The sequence below is a fragment of the Wyeomyia smithii genome, chromosome 3 (assembly GCF_029784165.1).
Source record: "Wyeomyia smithii strain HCP4-BCI-WySm-NY-G18 chromosome 3, ASM2978416v1, whole genome shotgun sequence".
Classification (NCBI taxonomy): Eukaryota; Metazoa; Arthropoda; class Insecta; order Diptera; family Culicidae; genus Wyeomyia; species Wyeomyia smithii.
This window is the reverse complement of record NC_073696.1, coordinates 100,773,124-100,795,798: the sequence shown is the minus strand read 5'-3', so window position 1 is coordinate 100,795,798 and position 22,675 is coordinate 100,773,124. Positions and strand designations below refer to the sequence as shown.

The following is a 22,675-nucleotide window of genomic DNA, read 5'->3' as shown; positions in this document are numbered from 1 at the left end:
TTTACACCCATGAGTTACATTCTAAAAGGGCGTATGCCTTTTGGCATAGGTTTTATTCGAAGCATTGTTTCGTTCAAATAAAAAATGGTCGATTAAATTTTCGCGTATTTCCAGGCGATTTGAAATGATTTTGCTCTAGAGGGTTAATGTACATGTTTTCTTCTCAACCGATTTATACACATCAGTTACAGTGAAGTTACAGTTTAAGTGTGATTGATGATGGAAAGTACACATCGGAGCTTGTCGTTTTTCCTCAGAGAATCATTTTCATACTGGCCCTGTTGAAATTGAATATGCGTAACTCACCGGCGAACCCTGTTATCAGAAGGTTGTCAAAATAAGACCAAGGTAACCAATTTAAACAGCAGGTGCTTATATCAAAAAAATTCAGATTTAAAGAACCGGGAGCTGCGAGATTGAGCAGAGACAGGTTTCGCTGATAATCTTGCGCCTGAGTCAGTCCACGCTACTTCGAAATCAGTGTTGTTCGATCGTTTCAGATTCCGCTGAAGCTTTGTTCAGTTGTTCCTTTTTGCCCATCCAAAAATGTGACTGATGAGTAAACAATTGTGTATCAGAGAATCGGTTTAATTGATTAAAATAGTGTCGCCAATTTTTAAAATAAACAATTTTTTCGTATCTGAACCAAAATAATTTGTTTGATTTATGTTATGTCTTCAGAAAAATGGTAGACAGTATTTTTTTCATTTAAGAAAAAAATATACACCCCAAGAAAAAAAAATTGAGAGAAGAAATATTAATAATTAAATAACTGGAAAAGTCCAGCTTTTAAAGATCTGAAATTTTTCGACAAAAACTACACATTATTAGCAGAACATTGATGGTCGTTCTAACATGATAGAGTAAGAACTGAATATTTTTTTTATGTAAAACTACGTCTACCAGGAGGCTCTGCGACACATGGGTGTGAAATAAAAATATAAAACGGAAAAAAGAAAAACATGTCCAATTTCAAACGCTAATAAGGCGGCATCCATAAATTACGTAACGCTCATAGGGGGGAGGGGGGTCTCCTTGAGCGTTATGATTTGTTACACAGGGGAGAGGGGGAAGTGAGTTCCGCGTTTCGTAAAAAAAAATCTATGGAGAGACTCTCCAAAAAACGAGCTTTTTTATTAAGCAATTCCTTCTACAGCGTTACGAAATTTTTATGGTGGGTGGGTGTTGGCGTTACGTTTCGTCACATATGGGAAGTGGGGGTCCAAAAATTGGGTTTTATTTGCGTTACGTGATTTATGTATGTCGCATCAGTTGTTTAGTTTCCAATGGGTTTCCTTCCTTCTAGCAGCAATCGATTGGAAATCATCTATGCATCACTATTCAAAATTGTCAAGCCTCGTTAAAACGCAAATTTTGACTTCTGATTGGCCCTTAATGCTTGCTTTCCCTAACATGATCGAGAGAATTATAAACACTAAAGTATTTTTCACGCGGGGAGTACGTAACGCGTAAGAAAACCTTCCTAAAGGTTTTTAATCATTTCTGCTAAATACCTTCGAAAAAGAATCATTAGTAGTGCTATTTCCACCTGCGAATTGAGCTGAAAATAGGGAGAAAATATAAAAAAGTTAGGCCAAATCAGTGAATATTCCGTAATTGGATTAACTTCTCGGACACTCTAAATAAACGATTTGAAAATGAAAAACTATGGAAAGAATGCCGCTTTAAAACGACTTTCCTGGGCAATTCGCGTAAGAAACGCGTAAAATTCGTAATCCGCGTAAAAATAAATAGCTTAAATTTCAAAACCCGCGTTAATTCCGGATTTTACGTAAAACAGACACGTAAAAAAACGCGTAAGAACCTGTAGAAAAAGTATACCTAGTAAACCGGGCATGCACTCTTTCGGCTGTAGAAGTGCCTGTCCCTGTTGAAACCAATCATTTTACTAATATATGGCGACTAGTATGGTCCTAACTGAGTAGCAGCGGGTAGAAGCAGTAGCGGCAAAAGATAGCAACAGTGGGTATCAGTGGCGGTAGTGGCAGCGCGAATTGCCCTTTGAGAACCAACAAAATACTTAATTAAACAGTTAATATTTGCTCGTTCATTCATTACACTTCATTTAAAATGTTGGAACGATTGTAAATTGGACTTCATCTCCATGTCTCTGCACTAACTGAATCTCCTTCTCCTTCAATAATATGTAACACCCATAAGCGAGATAAAATGTTGCGTAACTGAGCACGGTATCTTTTGTTACCTGCTTCCATACGACGCTGAAACACCTAATGCCGCCATGAAAACTTTTAAGCCTTCGTAAGGCGAACACTGTAGTATTGCAAAAGGTCAACCCTTATTGAAACGCAGATTCGGATTCGGATCTGATTGGTCGTAAATGCTCGTTTTCCCTGAAAAATGCACTAATTGGGCTATAAAAGAACCTGCTTCTACTCAAATCAATCATTTTACTAGTGGATGGAACAGGAAAATGTGAATCTTACAATACTAAATGAAGGCGCAACGTAATGCTTTTAAAGAGAAAAAGAGAAAAAGCAGCTAAACTAAATGAGTTAGATCCTTGGTGTCAAAGAACAACTTGTAGAGTAGACTTCAATGATTAATTTAGTTAACAACAAAACTCATGTTTATCACACATTTTAGAGGGAAAACTGCAGTTTAGTTCTCAAAAAACATTTGATTTCACATTTGTTCCATACTAAATGCTTAATTACGAAATTTTCTCAGTTTTTTAACGAAACCAACAGAATTGAACAAACTATCATACTTCTTGTGCTAGATCGCTTTAAATTCAAACATGACCGAAAACAGAAAAAAAGTGTATAACTCTGCATTAGCTAAATTTTGACCATATGCGTAGAAGGACTTTCAATATCAAATAGGGTCCTCTATCACCCCTTACAGGAATTTTAGTGAGATCCCTAACACCCTGTATATAGATTTTTTTTTTTGAATGGATAAAATTACTATCTACAACTTTTCCGAAGACACTATACCAATCAAGCAAACTGTTTAAACACTAGAAATATTTTTTATCATTATTATATATTCGGCGCAGAAATAAATATTTTACTCATCAGTCTTATTTTTGGATAGGCTCTTTTGAAACAGCCGTCTACATGAAGGACTGATAACATGAAATGACCTTTTTATCAAAAAAAAAAAACATCTGTACAAAATTTCGGAAATGACATGCTAAAAAAAAATATTTTTTCATTTATCTTCCATGGAATGCCTCTATATCAAATGAGGGGAGCATCTAGGTAGGAAAGTAGATTGCGTTATTCACTTTTCATCTCGAAACTGAAAAAAAATCCAGCCGCCCGTTACGCATGTTTGCTCTACAAATGCTAACGAATTTATGTCAGCAGTGCATTCACAATTCTTGTTTTAGCTGCAAGCAGAAATTGTATTGATTTTTTTGTAAGCAGCATAAACACAGCACAAAGCAGAAACAAAAATTTCAGTGCAAAAAATTGCTACACGCAGCGCTTATGCTTGGCAAGAAGTGACGGGTGAATATTCACACTTTGCTTTTTCCACATATTGTTGAGAGTAACAAGCCTGATTAGTAAAAAGAAGACAGTAATACATTAGTAGTCAATCTTATATTTAATTTTGAATACAAATTAGTTATCTATAATTTCTCTCCGGACGATAAAAGGACAAATCTGGCGATAATAGAGCCGATACCCTATATCATAACAAAACTATGCTGATTCCAACAAATTTGTGAGCATTTTTGTAAACTTTATCAAAAAGAAACAGAAAACTATAAACTTGTTGCACCTTCCAATATGTAGTTAATACCCGCAATGGTGATATTTGGACAGAAATTTTACATAAGCAAAATAGTTGAAAATATCCCGTAGTATCTATTCTTAATTATTTATTTTTAATTTTTTAAATTTATTTTTAATTTTTCTAGTAAATTTTTATTTTTTTAATTTATTTATAATTTTTCAATTTTTTTTTTTATTTATTTGTAATTTTTTAATTTTTGTTTGTTTAATGATTTAATTAGGGAACGTCCATTATTCACGCAGTGTTAGAATAACTGTTTTCGACAACTCTGTTTTTGTATAAATCCTCACAATTTTTCGCATAGGTTGTAACGCTTTGTCAGACAGCCCTCCTCCGTTCTCCACAAGCGTCACGTTTTCTATTGACGTTCCCTTACTATATACCAGCCTTAGGAAAGTCACATTTGAAATAAAAAAAAATTCTGCTGCGTATATATAACACTGGTCGACAAAAGCGAAACCCAAGAAAGATTATAGCTTTAAAACCATTCCTGTGAATTTTGATGCCCCTAATTACCAAAAGGCGTCATCATTCGTGGTAGATCGCATACCCTAGTAACAATATTGGTTTTATCAAAGTTTTATAGCGTTTAATACAACCAAAACAGTGTACAAAACATTGATAAAACCAGTTTTGTTACTTGGGACAGTAATTTCTCGCCGGGTTCGTCGCTTCAGCGTTGTGTTTACGAGAAAACTCATTTGAGTCTCTGAAATAATACTTGTGGCTGGGGGCACCAAAATTCCCAGGAATGGCTTAAACCTATAAACTTTCTTTTTTTTGTAGTTTGAGCCACACCTCTGTTGACCAGTGTAATCGAGGCAATAATCGAGTCAATACAAAATCGAGTCTGACCTGTCTATGAACTATGTCAGACTAATATTCTTCTTTTGTTTTACTTCGTTCAGAATTAGAGCCGAGGTTCTGTTCTGTTTATTTAACACAGACTTCGCAGTCAACTTCATGTGCACAAGGCAATTGCGGGGCTAGTGATCCAACTGACACTAACAGTCTTTCCCAAGCCGGGATTCGAACATACGACGACTGGGTTGTTAGACCAGCATCGTACCACGTGATTAGCTAGAAGAAGACTAATATATTGCACCACCTAATAATTTCATTGCGCAAACATTTGCGCAAAATAGTGACATACGATTATTGAAAGGGGCTTGAACGTTCATAACTCAAGGATAGTCATATGAATTTTTGCTCCCGACAGCAAACAAGAGATCTATACTGTTGGGGTTATCCTCGTTCATTGTTACACACAGATGAAACCCCACTCAGTGTTTTTGATGAGAAGGGAATCATACCGGTTACCAAAACTCGACGTGGCACTAATCTAACATCTGACTAGCGACGTACTGCCAAATGTAATATCGTGCTACGCCGCTAGCCGTAATAATAAACAATGTCATAGCATAAATTATGTATTATTACAACCTGAACCATACTGTTTGGTGGCGAAATTCCGCAAAGCTATAGTCGGAGAAGAAATACGACAATGAGAGTGAAAAGAGAACAAGCGGTTACTGTTTGACGAGTTTCGTATTAATGTTGTCAACTTTCACAATGCCCACCACCAAAGCATTTCAAAAAACACTATTGAATGTTATTTTCTAAAACTCTAAGAAATCGAACCTTTAGAAAATAATCAACATTTCCAGTCCTTAGATTCAATTCCTCTTCTAAATGTAACACGTAGCGCTGATAATCTGCAGCTAGCTAATACACCATTCCGAATCAAAGACAAAAATGGTGATAGCGAAGAAGAAAAAGATGAAAATCGAAACTTTTCCAGATTATAGATCTGCACGCTGTCTAGACGGATAAATTTATACTGTGAGTGATTTACGGTATGGCAGGGACGGAGATGATGGGAACGCCAACCAAGGCCAGGGGCTGACAAAAAAACACCCTTTTTTCGGCGACATGTATTTCTCTCGTACCTAACTTGCCGACGACATTGGGAAATGTCTTCAAAGCTAGCCATCGTCACTGAAGACAGCAACGATTTCGAGAAATTTAATCTAATTTCTTGGATTTTTCTAGAATTTTTACAACGGTAATTAAATCGAGTGGGAGTCTGATTGTAGAGAGGGTTTGTTTTTTTTTTCGAAATAACCATCCTATCGGAAACACAAATTCACCCTCTTTCAATCACGACGGGACGAATTCAGTACAACGATTGGGTAGAGAATAAAAATAAAACAAGTTCAGTTATTCATACCAGAATCGATTCACAATTAAAGGTAGATGATTTATGTTTTGGTTCTCGCATAAATCCAGTACAGTTTGATGATAGTATGAAAGTCGTTGGACTACACCACATAGAGTAAAAATAATACTTGTGAAAAGCTTCTAAAATGATAATCGAAAAAGATTCGCCACTGTGAACCGTCGAGCAACAAAGTACGTTCGAGTGGAACGTTTCTCGAGCGCACCTAGGGAATCACTTCGACCCCCTACGAAACGGTACAACAGGCAGACAGAGCCACCCACTACTAGTACAGCACCCGCCAGTTAGCTCTCTCTAGCTAGACCGGTCGACCACCAGTGGAAGTTGAGCCGCAATCAGCTTCATCAGCCACCCTCCATCTCGACCCTGAGAAACCGCTCGGCAGCTCCGTCTGAGCCATCGTCGTCGTCATCACCATCGTCGTCGTCGTCGTCGATTCTTGGACTCGAAGGGCTGTTCCAGCATGGGAACATGAGAACAGATACACAAAAGGGTCGTCATTTGAATGACTATCGAGTGTTTGTGAGAAAAAAATAATATATAGTAAATTTATGCATTGTTATTATCGTTATTATTAAGATAGCAGCTTTATTACATACTCCAGGGCAGGCAGGCAGAACGTAGACAGTGCAAGCGCTATGACCCTTGAATTATTTTTTGTTTGCCTTTATTTGTCTAGCTCGTACAGAATGAGACTTGATTAGACGATCTCCGGGAAAAAGAATGTACAACCAAAAGAGCCGCGCAGGATTGGCAATGGTATCGAAAAGTTTCATACATACTGAATAGAGGAAACTTTGAACTCTTCCGTGAATTGCGAATTTCAAGACGTTTGAACAAAACACTTAAATCATCTTAAAGCAAGTAGATTTATTCTATTTTACAGAAACCGTTTCAAGACTCTATAATTCGGGATTTTGCGGCTAGCATTAGCTATATTTTCGAAATGTAGAAGTTTAAGCTTCAAGTCTACTTACACACTCAATTTTTTACACTATTTTTAGTAAAAAGTTTGGCAACAAGATTGTTTCGCAAGATTTGGCATAACCAGGATTTGGGGATGTACAAAAATGATACACTTTTTTGCATTTTTTGGGCAACTACTCTGTTTAGAAGCTATCTTTTTTGTGTCTTCTACAAAGTTGTGTGTTTGGATTATATACAAACATATTCTCAAAATTGTTGCCTTTTAAATGCTACCGTTTTCTAGATATTTAACAAAAATCTAATTGAAGGTTTAATCTAATATGAAACGATATAACTTCAAAACTAGAGAAGTTAAAAAAAGTGTCCTCGGCAAAGTTTTTTGTGACAACATTATCTACAACTTTGCTGAAGAAACCATTTCCCTAAAGTGTATGACTTCCGAACCAAAATATGTTGTCATTCTTCGAGGATTTTCATATACTGAATGTATCTTCTGAAGTATGTCAATAAAATCAGTCTTTGGAGAGCAAATAAAAAATAGTTCACGGCCTTGAGCTCTTGTACCACTGTGCCTTGGAATCGCTTTGCGGGCATTCTAAGCTTAATTTCGGTATCATTATAAATTTTTTTTTGTTGAAAAGGCCGCTCTAATCGTTTCAATCTTAGCTTCAAGTATGTTGAGCTAAATTTGAACTTTCATTACGTTTTCTGAGTTTTAGAGCTGTTTTTCAACGTTTCTGAACTTGATTGGTTTTTTTTTGACATAGAACTACGTCTTTTAGTAAGTTCCACCACATAGGGCAATAAAATTAAAATCAAAAAACGGAAAATGGGAAAAATAGGTCCCATTTAAAATGTTTTAAGTCGGTTTGTTTTCAACAGATTTCCATCGTTCTTCCGCATCCGACCAAATGTAGAAAACTATGACTTGATTATTCGAACTATTGTACTATTGAAAATCGTCAAGCCTTGTTGAAATTCAGGTTTCGACCGATAATTGACCGCTGCTGGATTTCCCTAACACGGACGACAGAGTTTTATACCTAGTTAACTAGGAATTTATTCCTTGGGCTAAGAGAGTGCTTCTGCTCAAACCAATCATTTTATTAGTGGATGGTGGGAAGAACGGTCCCAACTTAGTAGCACCGGGTAACAACAGCTGCACCGGGAACGGGTACCAGCAGCGGTAGCGGTAGCAGCAGACTTTTCGAGTCTGCTTTCAGCTCAAACAAATTATCATACTATTAGATGGTGGGACACAGAAGGTCACTTACGCCGGTGAAGGTTTGCTTTGTTTAGGTAGGACAAGCTTTCTGTATCCTGGCAATCATAGTCTGCCGGCCGTGTCTAGTTTTCAATGTGAAAACAACTTTCCACTGTGATGTCAAAGTGCTCAAATAGCATTTATTTGACAAGGCACAATACAAATTTATGTTTTACGGAGCCAATAATTTCTAGTGTCTTACTTTATAACGTATCTTGTGAACTAAGAGCGAATTTTTTATCCTCGTTGCCGATTACGAGCTAAAATTGAATCTAATTAGAACTAACATGTTAGTGTTCAAGTAGCCATATGGTGTGTGCCACTGGGCCGTGTGGAGTTCCGATGCTGATTCGAAAATCGAGGTCCAAACGTGTTCTTGTCGTTTTGTTGAATCTAGACGGAAGTGAGTGGGACTAGCCTGGGGCATGGATGAATTTCAGGAAAATGTATATGAGGGACATGTAGGTCACGGCTCGCCAAGATATCACGAACAGGAACAGCTGGTAACCTACCTCCAGCCCGAAAAAAATCTATCAATTTAGACCTGGCGTTACGATGTAGAGGACATGACCAAACAATACGCTCTATGTCGTGATAACCTTCACCACAGGCATATATAGATATGTTTTGTTTAAAAAATGCTTTCGTTTAAAATTTGACCTTTAGGCCCCCTGCGCCACCTCTAGACCTCAATGACATTCTACCAACAATTAGAACGACTTATTTTATACTATCCGACGTTTCGTCACTGGTCAGAGAAATCTTCAGGAGAAACTGCGGGGATTTATTACATGATTGGAGGCCATTGATCGTTTTTAGAATTATTGAAAAGAAGATGTTTGCTTCGAACTTCTGACTTGCGATCACTCTCGAATATAACAATAAAAGTAATGTAACAAACAGCTTTATGTAGTTCTACGTGAACCTTGCAATCGTAGCTTTGCCCACAACCCTTGCGAAGCATTTTACAAGAATTCTTGCACAATTTTTAACCTTTAGATGTATTTTTGTGTTTGTGTCATTCTTTAATTTTCAAAAGAATTTCGATCTTAATTTTCCTGCCCTTTCATCTCTTCTTTTTTGCGCTTTGTAACCTTTTCTTCGGTGGTTTTAAGCTAAGACCAGTGTCGGTTAGAGTTAATTGTTTTGTTAGATTTCTTTCATAATGAAATTGAGTCTTTGTTAGGATTAGACTCCTCCTATATCTTTTTTGGCATTTAAAGGCGTTTTTTTTCGTTTTTTTGAGAAAAATTAGAAGGGTTGTGTGCAAATTCATGATCGCAGGGTTGACGTAGAACTACATAAGGTTGTTTCTTACGGAATTCAATTTGCACTTATACATACGACATCTTAACAGAAATGGAACAAATATCATGCAGAGGAAACAATTTTCAACAGAGCCAGAGCGCATACTAATTAAAAATTGCTTTCAATTCTAGAGCAAAACGAGAAAATTCGAAATTTTAAATTTGTTTGCTTGGTTGTTTTGAAAAGGACAGTTTGTTGTTAAATTTAAGATCTTAAGACCTCTGTGCTACCTGGACGGCGGGGATTATGGTGAGTTTACGACGACAAAGGCATCGAATCATCTATTTGATTGGATGGGAGAAAGCAATGTTTTAAAATTTTGTGAACATTTGATTCAAATAATGTTACCAATGAGGCACGGCAAATAAGGCATTCTTTTGTTAACACAGTAGAAAACAGGTTTACACTGAAAATTTGACGATTTATACATTTTGAATACCAGCATTCCAGCACGTTAATGTCTTGTCTAAATGAGGCAACTTTTTTATTGAAGGAAGTGCTTAGGTATCTGCTACTGATTCTGCCCGTTACCGCACCAAGGCAGCTTTTTACTAGAGCGATGCCGCTGCACCAACTGGCCCTGCCACTATCGCTACTAATACCCGCTGCCACTGCTGTGCTATTTACTACCACTGCTGCTACTGCTATCCGCTGCCACTACCGCGCTCTTATATAGCCCAAATAGTTCTTTTCAGATTTACTAGGTCTATAATTTGTCGCCCGTGCTTGGGAAAGTAAGCATCACCAATCAAAGGTCGAATTTCGCGTTTTAACAAGGCTAGACAATTTCCAATAGAACAATAGTTCGGAAAAACAAATTACACTTTCCTGCTTTTGGGCGGATGGCGGTTTTTCATATCGATTTCTGCAAGAAGGAAACTCATTGAAAGTAAACCGACCATTTGATACTGGACATATTTTTCTCTTTTTCCGTTATTTGATTTTTATTTTACATCCCTATGTAGTTTCACGTCAAAAATTCATTTTTTTCAGTGTGTTCAGAGATATCTGAGATTTCTGAAGAAGAAGTTTTCTCACAAGGGAGAATTTGAAATCAGTTCTATAGTTCAAATAATAACAAACACAACTTTTTACGGAAGCCGCACACACCTACACGAGTCGGAAGGATGTCGCGAACTGTCAAAACTTTTACAGTATGAAGGCGTTATATACAAACAGTAAATCACAAACAACTAAAATAAACCATCGATACAAAGAATAACAAAGTAAATTTGCTACTAAGACCGTATACAACCGTACGCGTCAGTAGGAAGATGCGAACTAGCAATTCACACTGCAAAAGTGCTTTTATATTATTTGCACTGCCAGGCTGTTACGAAAAAATTCTGCTCGAATGCGCTACCCATTGGCTGGCATTTATAGCCAATAACCGTAAGCTGTGAATCGTTTCGTTCACCTTTTCGATATCTGCGTTAGGTCATTGAGCCGATAGTATGGGAAATGTATAAAGAAATTCTTTTTTTAATCATGTAATTAAAAAATGGTTACAATATGTATCATATCACAAAAATGTTGTGCATTCTAGCTATCCAACGATACATAGAATATTACATTTCGATCAGTTGCATGTAGGCTATTAGCATTTGAAGTCTTTCCCCTCTTTAACATGCTTATTTCAGTTTTGGTGCTTCATTCCAATACCGAACTTGACCTTTCTGTTTATTATACACAGATTTGGCAGCCAACTATTTAGAGCACAGGATAATAATGGGGCTAGCGCTACGATCCTACTGACACTAACAGGCTCTCCCGAACCGAGACTCAAACCTACGACAACTGGCTTGTTAGACCAGCATCGTACCTCGAAACCAACTAAAAGGTCGAAGGTAAATAGTCAATCAAACAAACTGCTACCTGAAATATCGAACAAAACATGTACCGTAAACCCCAAGGAAAGCACCGCCGTAATTGAATCATACACTACAAAGTGTTAATTGTTGATATCTGCAACTAATGACCAATTTCCTAATTGGCTTTATATATTGGAGCAACATTTAACAAAACAATAAAAACAAAAGTTTAACCCTGCCCACAAGAAAGAAACTACGACCTGAAAGGTCACTCTTCCAGATAGAGGAACTATCCGCAATGGCATGAACATGTCACATCTCTCAGCCGGGATCTACCTGATTGCCGAGCGACCGGGGAGCGGCCATGTGAACAGGCCAAATAGGAAATTAATTGAAGCGTTTCTCCCGCTTCAGAACGAAAAAATATAAATCACATTTGTACCTAATTAGTACATTCAACGCAGAGATACAACAATGCGCCAGTCAGGGGAATTCTACTTTTACGATCATATTATCGCATGGATCGTTCCAGTGAACATGAAAAAAAGTATAACAACACAACGTCAGAGCGATTTTTTTTCTTTCTTGAAACCCACTCACTTACCGAAACCGAACGCCGAGGAAATATCAAACAGGTCTCAGGAAAAGGAAGCATTAAAAAAAACCTGTCTGACCCGTGCCTACGCGCATACGCGTAAAAAGCAAGAAGATATGATAGTAATTAATTAATTACATGATTCCTGAGTTCATACCTCAAATAGCGATATCAATAATTAATTTACGAAACACCGTACACACCGTGCGGAAGTGGGCACCGATGTGGCCAGGCTAGTCGTATCAAAGTGTTCCGTTGGCGTTTGGGTTGTCTTGACTTGGTTTAATTTTGTTACGAGCTGTTGCGCAACGAGAATCCAATGGCGATCAACTTCGGTAGTGGCGAACGGAAGGATAAGGTTTTTTTTCAGCAGAATGAATTGAAATTTACTAATGAAAATTGTTTGTCAAACTTTGGAAAATTAAAATTATAATAGTTTTGAAGACCGTTATAAATTTAGTCTCAAATTATTTCACGAGTGTGAGGCATACTCATTTAATAATTTCATACATTTTTCAAACTCTTTGCTAACGCTGTTTCAAGGTAGTTGAAAATACATATTTTATAAAGCCCTCCCCAGGAGATTGACACCAGATTTCAAAGTTTATTTTCCAAGTTATCTAATGATATCATAGAGCAATTAGCCTAATTTAATGACCTATCGTTGTAAAAACGGTCGAAAAATATGAATTAGTTAAGGAATTGGAATTCTTCAAGTGGTGCTGAAAATTGCCCTTAACAATGGGGAAAATCGAAACATTGAGCCGTTATGAATTGATTAATGGGTTATGCTTTCGTTACTGCGTATTTACCCTTTAAATTTGAGGAACTGTATAACAGCTTTAGCATACATTCTAGGCAGGGAAGAGAGCGAAGGGCTGACACCCTCAAAAAGGTACCTCAAAAACTATTAGAAAATTTTCTGCATTCTGCCTCATAGAGCAACGGATTACTTCCTCTTTGTTTTAAAAGAATTGTATAAGCATAATCAAGTCATTCAAATCTCATTAGAAAAAAATCGAGAAAAGGTGCGTGAAACAGAGTGAATTATCCAGGGATTATATATTTTAACATACTGTAAAGTTGGAAGAGGATTTATAAACCTCGAAAATTTCATACTACTTGCTTAAGTAATATACAGGCTCTTTGGATGGTCTTTTGTCATGAAGAATTATTAATAAACCATGAAACTGTTAAAGGGTACCTACTGATAAAAAAATCCGTTAGCCTGTAATATAATCCTCTGCTACCAAACCCAAGAACGATTGTAGAAATTTCACGAAGAAAAGTTCAAAACGCTAGAAAATTAGGGCAACTTAAAACGAATTAAAAAAATCAAGTTCTTTATGTGAACTTTCCCTTTCTATACAATAGATGAATATAATTATGTTGTATCATTATCGTAATATTCGAAAGAAAAAACACAGTAATGCAATGAATCTAGAGATATTCAATGTAAAAAATTGCATGATGATAAATAACACAGTGCAGCCAAGTGGCATTTTACCCGACCTAATTTCCAACATAAAAAAAAATCATCAAGCGTGAAACTGAGGTCAATGGTAATGAAGCGTCGTAAATTTAATAAGGTTAAAAAATTACCACTGTCAGCCCTTATGCGAGCCGCCACAGAGTACCACTTAAACAGCAATTCATCTTTCCATTAGCACTTCGAAGGGCTGACGATGAGGAAAATAGAAAACTATAAACGAAGAAGTATCCAGAGAACTATTGTACGGTTTGCCCTTATTGTGTGTGTAATAAAACTAGCGACCTGCACCTAAAACCTTCGTGTCCGCAATTAGTACTAATGCTCTAATACAATCCCGAAAGCGTAGGAGAACTAACGCTACTTCAAAGTTTAAAGCATTTGCAACAGCTCCAGATAATTGGAACATTGTGGGGATGCCTTATTCTAGAAGAGGTAAATATAATAACGAATAATGTAACTTTATCAACAGACAGTATTGTACAAGAGCGTTGGCTTTTATAATTGGTTGCACAAAATCACCCATATCATACAAATAATTCAACAACTATACATTTGGTTTACAACTCCAATCTTTAAAAAAGCCAAACTATCCCATTTCCAGCACACAATGACCTCAGATGCAGGAAATTCCAATCAGTTCATCAGCCGCAGATCTACCATTACCTACTCAAGCGCACCATCCTGATGAATCTCTCAAAGCAGTCTACAATCTGCGAATCTCGAATAGAAAAAAAAAACACAAGTAGCAACGTTGAGAATATATCCCTAATTTCACGCTATATAGCAACCATCAAACGCAACGCGCAACGGGTTAAGTGGCAATAATTCTTTGCAAAATCCGCAATCCACCTCCCGAAAAAAAAAACATCAACTGTGGCTCATCGAACTAACCTATGATAGATGAGTTTGTTGGCCTCGGTTGGCCCCGGGCAAAGCATAATTGAAAACTAGTGAGAGAAAAAAAAATCGCAGTGCTTCTTTGTTCCGCTCAGCGCGCGCCTCTTCCCACCGAACTCGATGCCGACTGTAAATCTACCCAAAAGTGAGTATGGATGAACTTGAAGTTTGCAAGAGCATTATTTAAGCATTCATTCAAATACATCTACAAAATAGAACGATTACGATTTTTCGAAAACGTAAAAAATTTTGAGCATTAATTTTTAACGTTGGACTAATGTCTATATCGAAGTTAGGTACCTGAATTTGAAAATCTATTAATTCAACCAGGAAAAAGTGGTCAGGTTTTGAGCACTTATATATCAGTCATTTCTTTTCAGAATATCGAGGTTTTGGCATCAACCGATTCGAGATTCTTTTACGGTTAAATTTTTATTAAAAAAAACTGTTGTTTGAGATACACTATTGAAAAACTGGTAAATAACATCGATTGCCTAAATCATACCGAGCAACCAATCACCTCTCTTCCCAAGCACAGCTGTCACTAACGGATACAATCGATCTGACTTTGTAAACGATTTGTTGTTGTTGTTGTTTTGCTCGAGGTCGCTTTTTGTCCCTGATGCTTTTTTACTTTCCTTGCCATTCCCTATTCTTCTACGCTCCACCCTCTTTCCCAATAACTGGCGAAAACTTGATATATAAGGTACCATTCGAACATTTCACCCCATCATTTTCATTCCGGTACAGTACCGGTTCATTGGCCGGCAAAGCGGACGGTTCTTTCTGGAGCAGCAGAAAGCGGGTGGTGGCAAATATTAGTCGGTTATGAAAGCGCACGCCATCGAATTTAATTTTTCATTCGTTCGTATGTATGAATTGCTATAGCACGTGTGCTATAGCGGGTGTTTATCGAAGATTTAGTATTTTCTCGTTTATTCATTAACACTTCATTAAAAATATTGAAACACCTTAACGAACACGGTTGTAAATTCGACTTTACAACATCGATTTAAACTTCTTCAGCGATGAGTGATCAACACTTATTTGCTAGAAATTTCATTTAGATTAAAACTGGTTCTTTTAGGTACCATAAATTATCGGCCAAAAGAGTACCATAAATTACTGATAAAGTTTACTCAATGAGCATACATTTAATTTTCGTTTTTGTTCCTCGGTGCGCGGTTTTGTTTTTGTTCCTCGCACACAGAGAAAAAAAATAAACTTGTCTCTATTGTGAGAATTAACAAAACATATAGAAATGTTCTAAATCATATTTGAAGGAGTTAATACATTTTCATGACACTCGGCAAAACCTTGATAACAACTATGCAAAAAGTGTGTAATTGAGCTCTAGCTTTTTTAAATTATTGAAATGAGTTTTATTGGTTTAAGGGGTTATATACCTTTTTGGTCGAAAAAAATGAGGGAAGTTTGAATCTATTTTTGAGTGCATAGCACCATTTTCATTGCATCAATGGGGTATTTTTCTGAAAGTACAGTTTATCAACAACAACAAAATACGATTGATTATGAGATAGACCAATTACTGGAGTAATGGCCGTTTCCCCGAAACGCTATTTTTTGCAGAGGCTTGCGGTGATCCTGATAGAGACTCAGCGGGTCAACCGAAATCAAAAAACTCATATTATTTCATTAGTTTAGAAGTGTGCCGGGCCCTTGAAAATTGCATTGAAATTTTTTTTGCGGCAAAATGTAACTGTATGTTTCGAAAAGCGATCGTTCAAGGACCGGCGAATTTAATAACGAAAATTTAAAAAAAAAAAGATGAAGGAAATCGGTTCAGTAATTTTCCCGCAATCAGGATCACGGCAAAGTCATTTTTCGGAAAACACTATTCCGAGATAATCGCGTGTAAAGTTTCAAGTTTAGCTTATGCGGCCGTGGCGAGGCGCGCTGCAAATCGCTCTAACTTTCTTCCTATTGCTCAGACTTTATGAAAATTTGTGAAAATATTCTCAAGATGTTGTGTTTAAAGATAATACAATAAAATTTTTTTCGGTTTTTTGAAAATTAAAAAGATATATAACCCCTTAATGTCACATAATTTCCAATCTTAGAATTTCTACTTGAATCGTTCTGGTCTTCAATTTCAGATAGTTTCGTTGAGTTTACTTTTTGCTAAGCTAGGAAAATTTTACCTAATTCGCTAGATGGAATGAATGTCTTGATAGTGCAGCTACGAACAAAGGTTTTTCTGAAGCGACTGTGCTAATATAAAAGATCCATTCTTTCAATATATTATTATGTATAACGCTTTAACGTATCAGTATTTAGAAATGCACTGTTAGATAAAATTGCAGAGAATACTAGAGTTACAATTCCGTCTACTATTTTTCATGCGGTCGTGTCTTGGATACCACCCTTTTACTTTTTGTTTTACCCTGTAAAAAAAATTGAAAATATTTTTTGTTTCCAAAATATCATAAATGTTTTTAGTTTTCATTCTAGCATGTTCGAAAAAGCAACAATGTTAAGCTAATAATGTGTAGTTTTCGTTAAAAAAAAACATCTTTTAAAAGTAGTTTTTGGGCAATTCAATTTATAATTATTCTTTAAACTTTTACTCACAAAGAAATTTTTCTTTGTACGGAGTATTTTTTTTTTATTGAACGACAAAAAAGCTACCTACAACATTGTCGAAGACATAACATTAATCAAATAAACCATTTTGACTCAAATAAAAGAAATAGTTTTTTCTTAAACATTTTAACTTTTTTTGTTTCTCATTTTACCATCACCAAATTTTGACACATTGTAGTAAACATTTTTATATTTAATGTGTAAAAAATTAGTTTTTTGAAAAGGTACTTTTTGCGATTTGATATTTTGTGACAATTTTTGAAATTTTACACAGAAAAAAATGTTTACTGTGTAAATGTTTTTTTTATAAAACCGCAACTGTATAACCTACAGCTTTTCCGAAGACACTATTTCAATCAAACAAACCGTTTTTCCGATATAGAATATTTTATTCATCAAATGTGTGGATAGGTCCTTTGAAAACAGCAATCGTGAGTCAACATGAACAACTGATATCATAGAAGGACCTCTTTTTTAAAAAGGGACGACTGTGAAACGTTTCACCGAAACCGCCTCAAATGGCCTGATTCTGCTAAAATTATGGGCTCAACCCACTCATCCAATACACAATATCAAAAAAAGTTTGCTACGAAGGATGTACACATTCGTATGTGTCAACAAGAGGACTCCAATTTAAATTACTGGGTTGTTTTGGTTGACTTGGTTGGCATTTTAAATGTTTAGTTTGATTCGTCTTTCTTTTCTGCTTAAGAACCTTATGAGAATTTAAATAAACTTCTTAAAGAGGAGTTTTCAAAATTGAATTGTTTTCTTCATACAAGGGTTGAGCATTTGAAGGCTTTTGTTTCCACTCTTTATTTTTAAATTCAAAATTCAGGAGGGGCTCGGGCAGCACGGCTATCGTCAACGCGTGTGAATTGTCTGCTTAGTAAAAGTTTACATATCAAGTGTTTTTTCATCAGTTTTTTGCTGAGACTGTTTAGTGTGTTTGGTGCGAGTGGTTGAAGAGGCGCTCGAATATGCAACAATTTCAATGGATTCAGTAAGATAAATACAAATTATTGTTTCGATTTTGTTTTGTAATGGTATTCGAGCTAATACCCAGTGGTTGTGGTAGGGGCGTAAACGTGTGGATGATCAGTTTGGATGATTTTAAGCGGTAAATGGTTGTAGAAAGGAGCGACACGTCTGTGTAAGCGCTGCAGTGTTGTTTCAATAACTTATTTCAATTCATGTTTTCAGCCGCAGAAGGGAGCACAACAACAACTATTGATACGTCATGAATTAGTCTCATGAAAGTTCATCACTTCGTTTGTTTACATAGTGGTGAAAATTTCGTCAGAACACTTGGTGAAAAGTTATACAAGATGAAACCCGAGAGACAAGAAAAAATTGTGCACACCTACGTTGAAAACCCAACATGGTCAGAAGCAATGATCGCCAAGGCTCTTAAAATACCGAAATCAACTGTGAATACGGCCGTATCATGCCAGCAAACAACCCAACAGGACGCCGAAACATAACCTGGTTGCCAAAACCCGAGCAAGAAAGCAGAGTACACAGGCTGTATTTTGATGGACGGTGAAACATACCTACTTCAAAATGGACTTTGGACGAATCCCGGGTCAAAAATTTTCCTTGCGAACCTGCTCCAGGAAGGTTCAAATTTCTTTTCGCGGACAAATTCGCCGGCAAGTTGATGATTCGGCAAAGCATCTGCAGCTGTGGAGAGAAGACAAAAATGTTCATCACTTGAGCAACCATGAATGGACAAGTTTACAAGGAGAAGTATCTTCAGTTTCGTAGCTCATCCAGTCACACGAAGGCCCTGTGAAGTTCTGGCTCGATTTAGCTAGCTGCCACTACGCCCGGGATGTATTGGAATGGTACAAGCAGAATAATATGGTTCCTTCAACATTTGCAATTTTTTTTCGCAGAATAATCCATGTTTCGAACATAAAAAATTTACATTTCTGATGTTTGCGTAGTTTTGTGACACATTACGGGATTAGATTTACTTTTATTTACGTTTATCCAAACTAAAACTCTTGGGACATTCAGCTGGAGGAGAGGTTACGATTCATTGGTTTGAATATCGATTAAGGGACAACTTAGGCATTGAAAATCTTTTATTTTTTTATTTTCTACGTAGTTTTGTGGATTAAAAAATGGCGTCCCAGTTTCAGGAAAATAACCTAAAGAGCTATTTGGCTAACGATTTCAATTCTTCCAAAAGTGGAACTCCATACGTCTTTTTGAAATCCAAAATGGCGACTTCCAGTTTCTGTTAATCAACCTTAAATCACAAAATGCAATCCAATAATGGAATATTCGTTCTGTGCGTTCTCGGAATATTGAAGTACTAAAAGTGATGTTGGACATAAGATGTGAAATATTTTTTAAATATTATTTAATATTTTGAGCTAATGCAGCAATAAAATATAAAAAAAATTGGCTTTGAAACCTTTAATCCCGAGCATCGCCGGGAGCGTTCAACTAGTAATAAAAAAACTCAGTGAGCATAACACAGTGAGCATAGCGCAGAGCCCTACGTAGACGCTACAGAACAGGTTATTAAGGAAACAGCCAGAAAAGTTTTCAACCTGCTAGGATTTCCATCATAGTGCTCTTATCAATGAGCAACAATTGTGCGCTATCTATATTTTATCAGTTGCAATCGAGAAAGTCTCTTTGCGAGAGCTTTATGCGCTTACTCTTCACAATACAAGCTTTCTGATGTTGCGTGTTTGGCTTTCTTTACGCAGTGTACATTTGCTTCCAGCGTGCGAAAAAAATAATCAACTCATCCGTTTTTTTCAACATGCTTCTACGTTCTGTGCAAATTATATGAGCCTCTTTGTTACACACGATGAGTATGCCAAGACTGGTTGCCACTGTACAAAAATTGATGGGAGGTCTTCGACGAAAAGTTCATGCAGACAAATAATTTTTCTTGAATCTTTTCCTTTAGGTTTAGTAAAAATCAAAAAAATATTTTTATCAGTTTTGTACGTTATTTCCTTATGGAGAAATCGAAAATTGTATGTGGTCAAATTCTAAATGAAACAAACCTTAGAATCAAGAGATGCATTCGAAAACTCGACGTGAAGGCAGTATTTACAACATTTTTGTTTTGGCACCATGTAAAAGCTTCGTCGAAAAGCTGGTTACGGACTTTTCTCAAATGTTGATTTTTCATTTCGTTAATGATGAATGTATCATTATCAGGAATGTATCGATCGCCTGTCGCGGACTCCCGATTGCGAATCATTACTTCAAATGAAGTGAATGCTAAAATACATACCCCCTTAAAAATTACTTTGAGCTTAAATATATTTACACCCACAAAACATACTTTTTGCTAAGCCAAATTTCCAAAAAATATCCTTCAAATAAAGGATGGTCATTGAATTTTTGGTGTTTGATTTAAATCATTCTGATTTGACACACTGGTATTTCTGCATAATTAATATTTTTTATTTTTTTTCTAATTTCCTAATTAAGGAGGCTTTTTATTTCCAACTTTTAGTTGGTTCGCCTCATGCAATTATTTTATTAGGTAGTTTCTAAGCGTCTCTTACAATGAGAAAGACAAACGTGAACTTGCGTTTTCAACCTGCCATTACCAGCCAGACTAGTTTAAAAGCACATTCTGGGAATTTACCATGCTGATTGCCGCTGGCAAGTGCAAAACAAATCATCACTATCCAACACACTCGACCCACTTGTATCTACAAATCAATTCATCCATCAAGCTTCGAAATGGTCACGGTAGAACCACTTTTCACTGCGATAATCGTCTTCTTCTTCCTCTGACGCTACCAAGGCTCGCTGTCTGAATACATTCTTAAACAAACATGTCAAATGAGTATCGCCATCACGACGTTATTTTCCTCAAACGTATTTTGACATTTTTTCTGGTAATGAGAATTACGCACGTTGAGTGCGTGTATTCTGGAAATTATTTATATCATTGATCTTGTAATAATATTTCTCAACATAAATGAACGAAGTAGACAGAAATAGGCCGAAATAACATCGCTAAACGATTGACAGTGTGCCTCTCTTTGATACGCGAGTGTCGTTTGACCATCCTTTTCTTTCTGTGAGCTGAGCAGCGATGGTTTGGTTGTTTTACATTTACGAGCGAAAGCCGACTATGACGCACGCTAAGGAAGCGAGATCAAATGAAAATGATGACCGTTTACAAGCCTGTCATCCATATTTAAAAGAAAACACAAAAAAAAACGAAGCTCTTCATCGAAACAAGCTTTATGTTAGATTAAACACGACGACGACTAGGCATAGCACAGAACTTCATTCAAGAAACCACAAATTTGGGCTCGCACCGTCAATACATGTATGATGGACACTATCAGCCAGCCATTATTGCGATTGGAAACGTATCATTTTTGTGCCTAATTCACCTCTTCGCGTAAAATGAAAAAAAACACTCGAAAAAAGAAACCCGCTGCACTATCCCTGAGGCGCTTTACGGACAATCGAACAATAAACAGCAAAGACTGCCGTCGTCTCTTTAGCACCCGGGGCACGAAGGACGCACTCGTTCGAGGCACCTTAGTCTTTTAATGTTGCAATTATCAAGCAATCATAAACAATGAAAATGGTGGGCTAGAGAGAAAGCGCGCGCGAGAGAGAGAGGATGCAACAAATTATTATTCGGTACACCAGTTTATTGAACCTGTAGCGGGCCTCCGGTCTCTGTTTATTACGTTTGTTGCATTTAAGGAGGGGTAAAATTTTAATTTGAAGGAATTATTGTCGAAAGTTGTTGTAGAACTCAATTAATGATCGTTAAATTCGGAGCGTGTTATGAAACAGCGTGGGAATAATAGCAAATGAACGAATTTATTAAATGTGCAACACTTTAAAGCCCGAGTCGTCTAGAATGGATAACTGTTTTGTCCGGAACGTCTTCTCCTGGAGAACAATTTAATCTCGCATAGGATAACAGAAGCGCATACAATGCCGAGATCCTTTCAGCAGCCATAATCGCATTAGGTGCTAGTTATTGGCGCACAAAAAGAGGCAACCCACCCAGCAGCGGCAAAGTAGGACAGGCGGTAGGTAGCTAGAGCCACGCAGCTATAGCAGTGCTCAGCCAAAATCAAGATCAGGCGGGACCGCCCGTCAAACCTCAAACTCTAATTTGGGTGGCCACACAATACGGTTTGCCTGTCGGCACCGACCGACTGCGTGCACAACTACTACGTATTCGTGCTTCTGAGCGTTACTGCTGCTGCTGCTGCACTAGTGTGTGCACTAGTGTTTCCCAGAACCGGCAAAGGAAGCAGCCAGCTCGGAATGCGTTTGTGTACCGGTCCGTGTCCGCATATACATGGAAATCCGAGGTCAAGCCAGGTCACAGTCAGGACATCGCCCTTAGAGCTGCTGTTCTTCACTACTGCCGAGTTGACTGGGTTGCTGCTGCTGCTGCTGTAACGGATCGATATTATCGTCTCGATGCACAACCAAAACCAACATTCTGCAAATAGTTTTCGGAATATATTTAACAACATTTCCCTCAGCCTGGGCGGGTTACAGAGGGGTTCTTGTGGTGGTGTCAGAGGTGCATCACGCAAAAACCACCGAACCGCACTGCCATTTCCTTGTCCGCCTCTAGCGCACGAATCCTACGTCTAACTAGCAAGCGAGGCGCAGGCAAGCCGAAGTTTAATATCGAATTTTGTTATTTTAGCAAATACACAAACACAACAACTCAGTAGGTACGGTGCAGAGTGGTTGCGAGATTGTGCATGCATATATGAAA

The 22,675-nt window shown here is 37.1% G+C and overlaps 1 protein-coding gene across 3 annotated transcripts in view; it reads right to left on the bottom strand.

Annotated features, from left to right (window-relative positions):
* The window catches only part of LOC129730153 (histone acetyltransferase KAT7), a 177,071-nt gene that overhangs the window by 74,194 nt on the left and 80,202 nt on the right, over window positions 1–22,675 (bottom strand). Inside the window, exon 7 of one of the 3 annotated variants that reach the window (XM_055689247.1) lies at window positions 1,479–1,561. The exons of the other annotated variants lie outside the window; for them this stretch is intronic. Coding sequence (XP_055545222.1) covers window positions 1,494–1,561 — 68 coding nt within the window. The 3' untranslated portion in view covers window positions 1,479–1,493. Of the gene's footprint in view, window positions 1–1,478; window positions 1,562–22,675 lie in introns of those variants that run through there. 3 annotated transcript variants of the gene reach the window in all.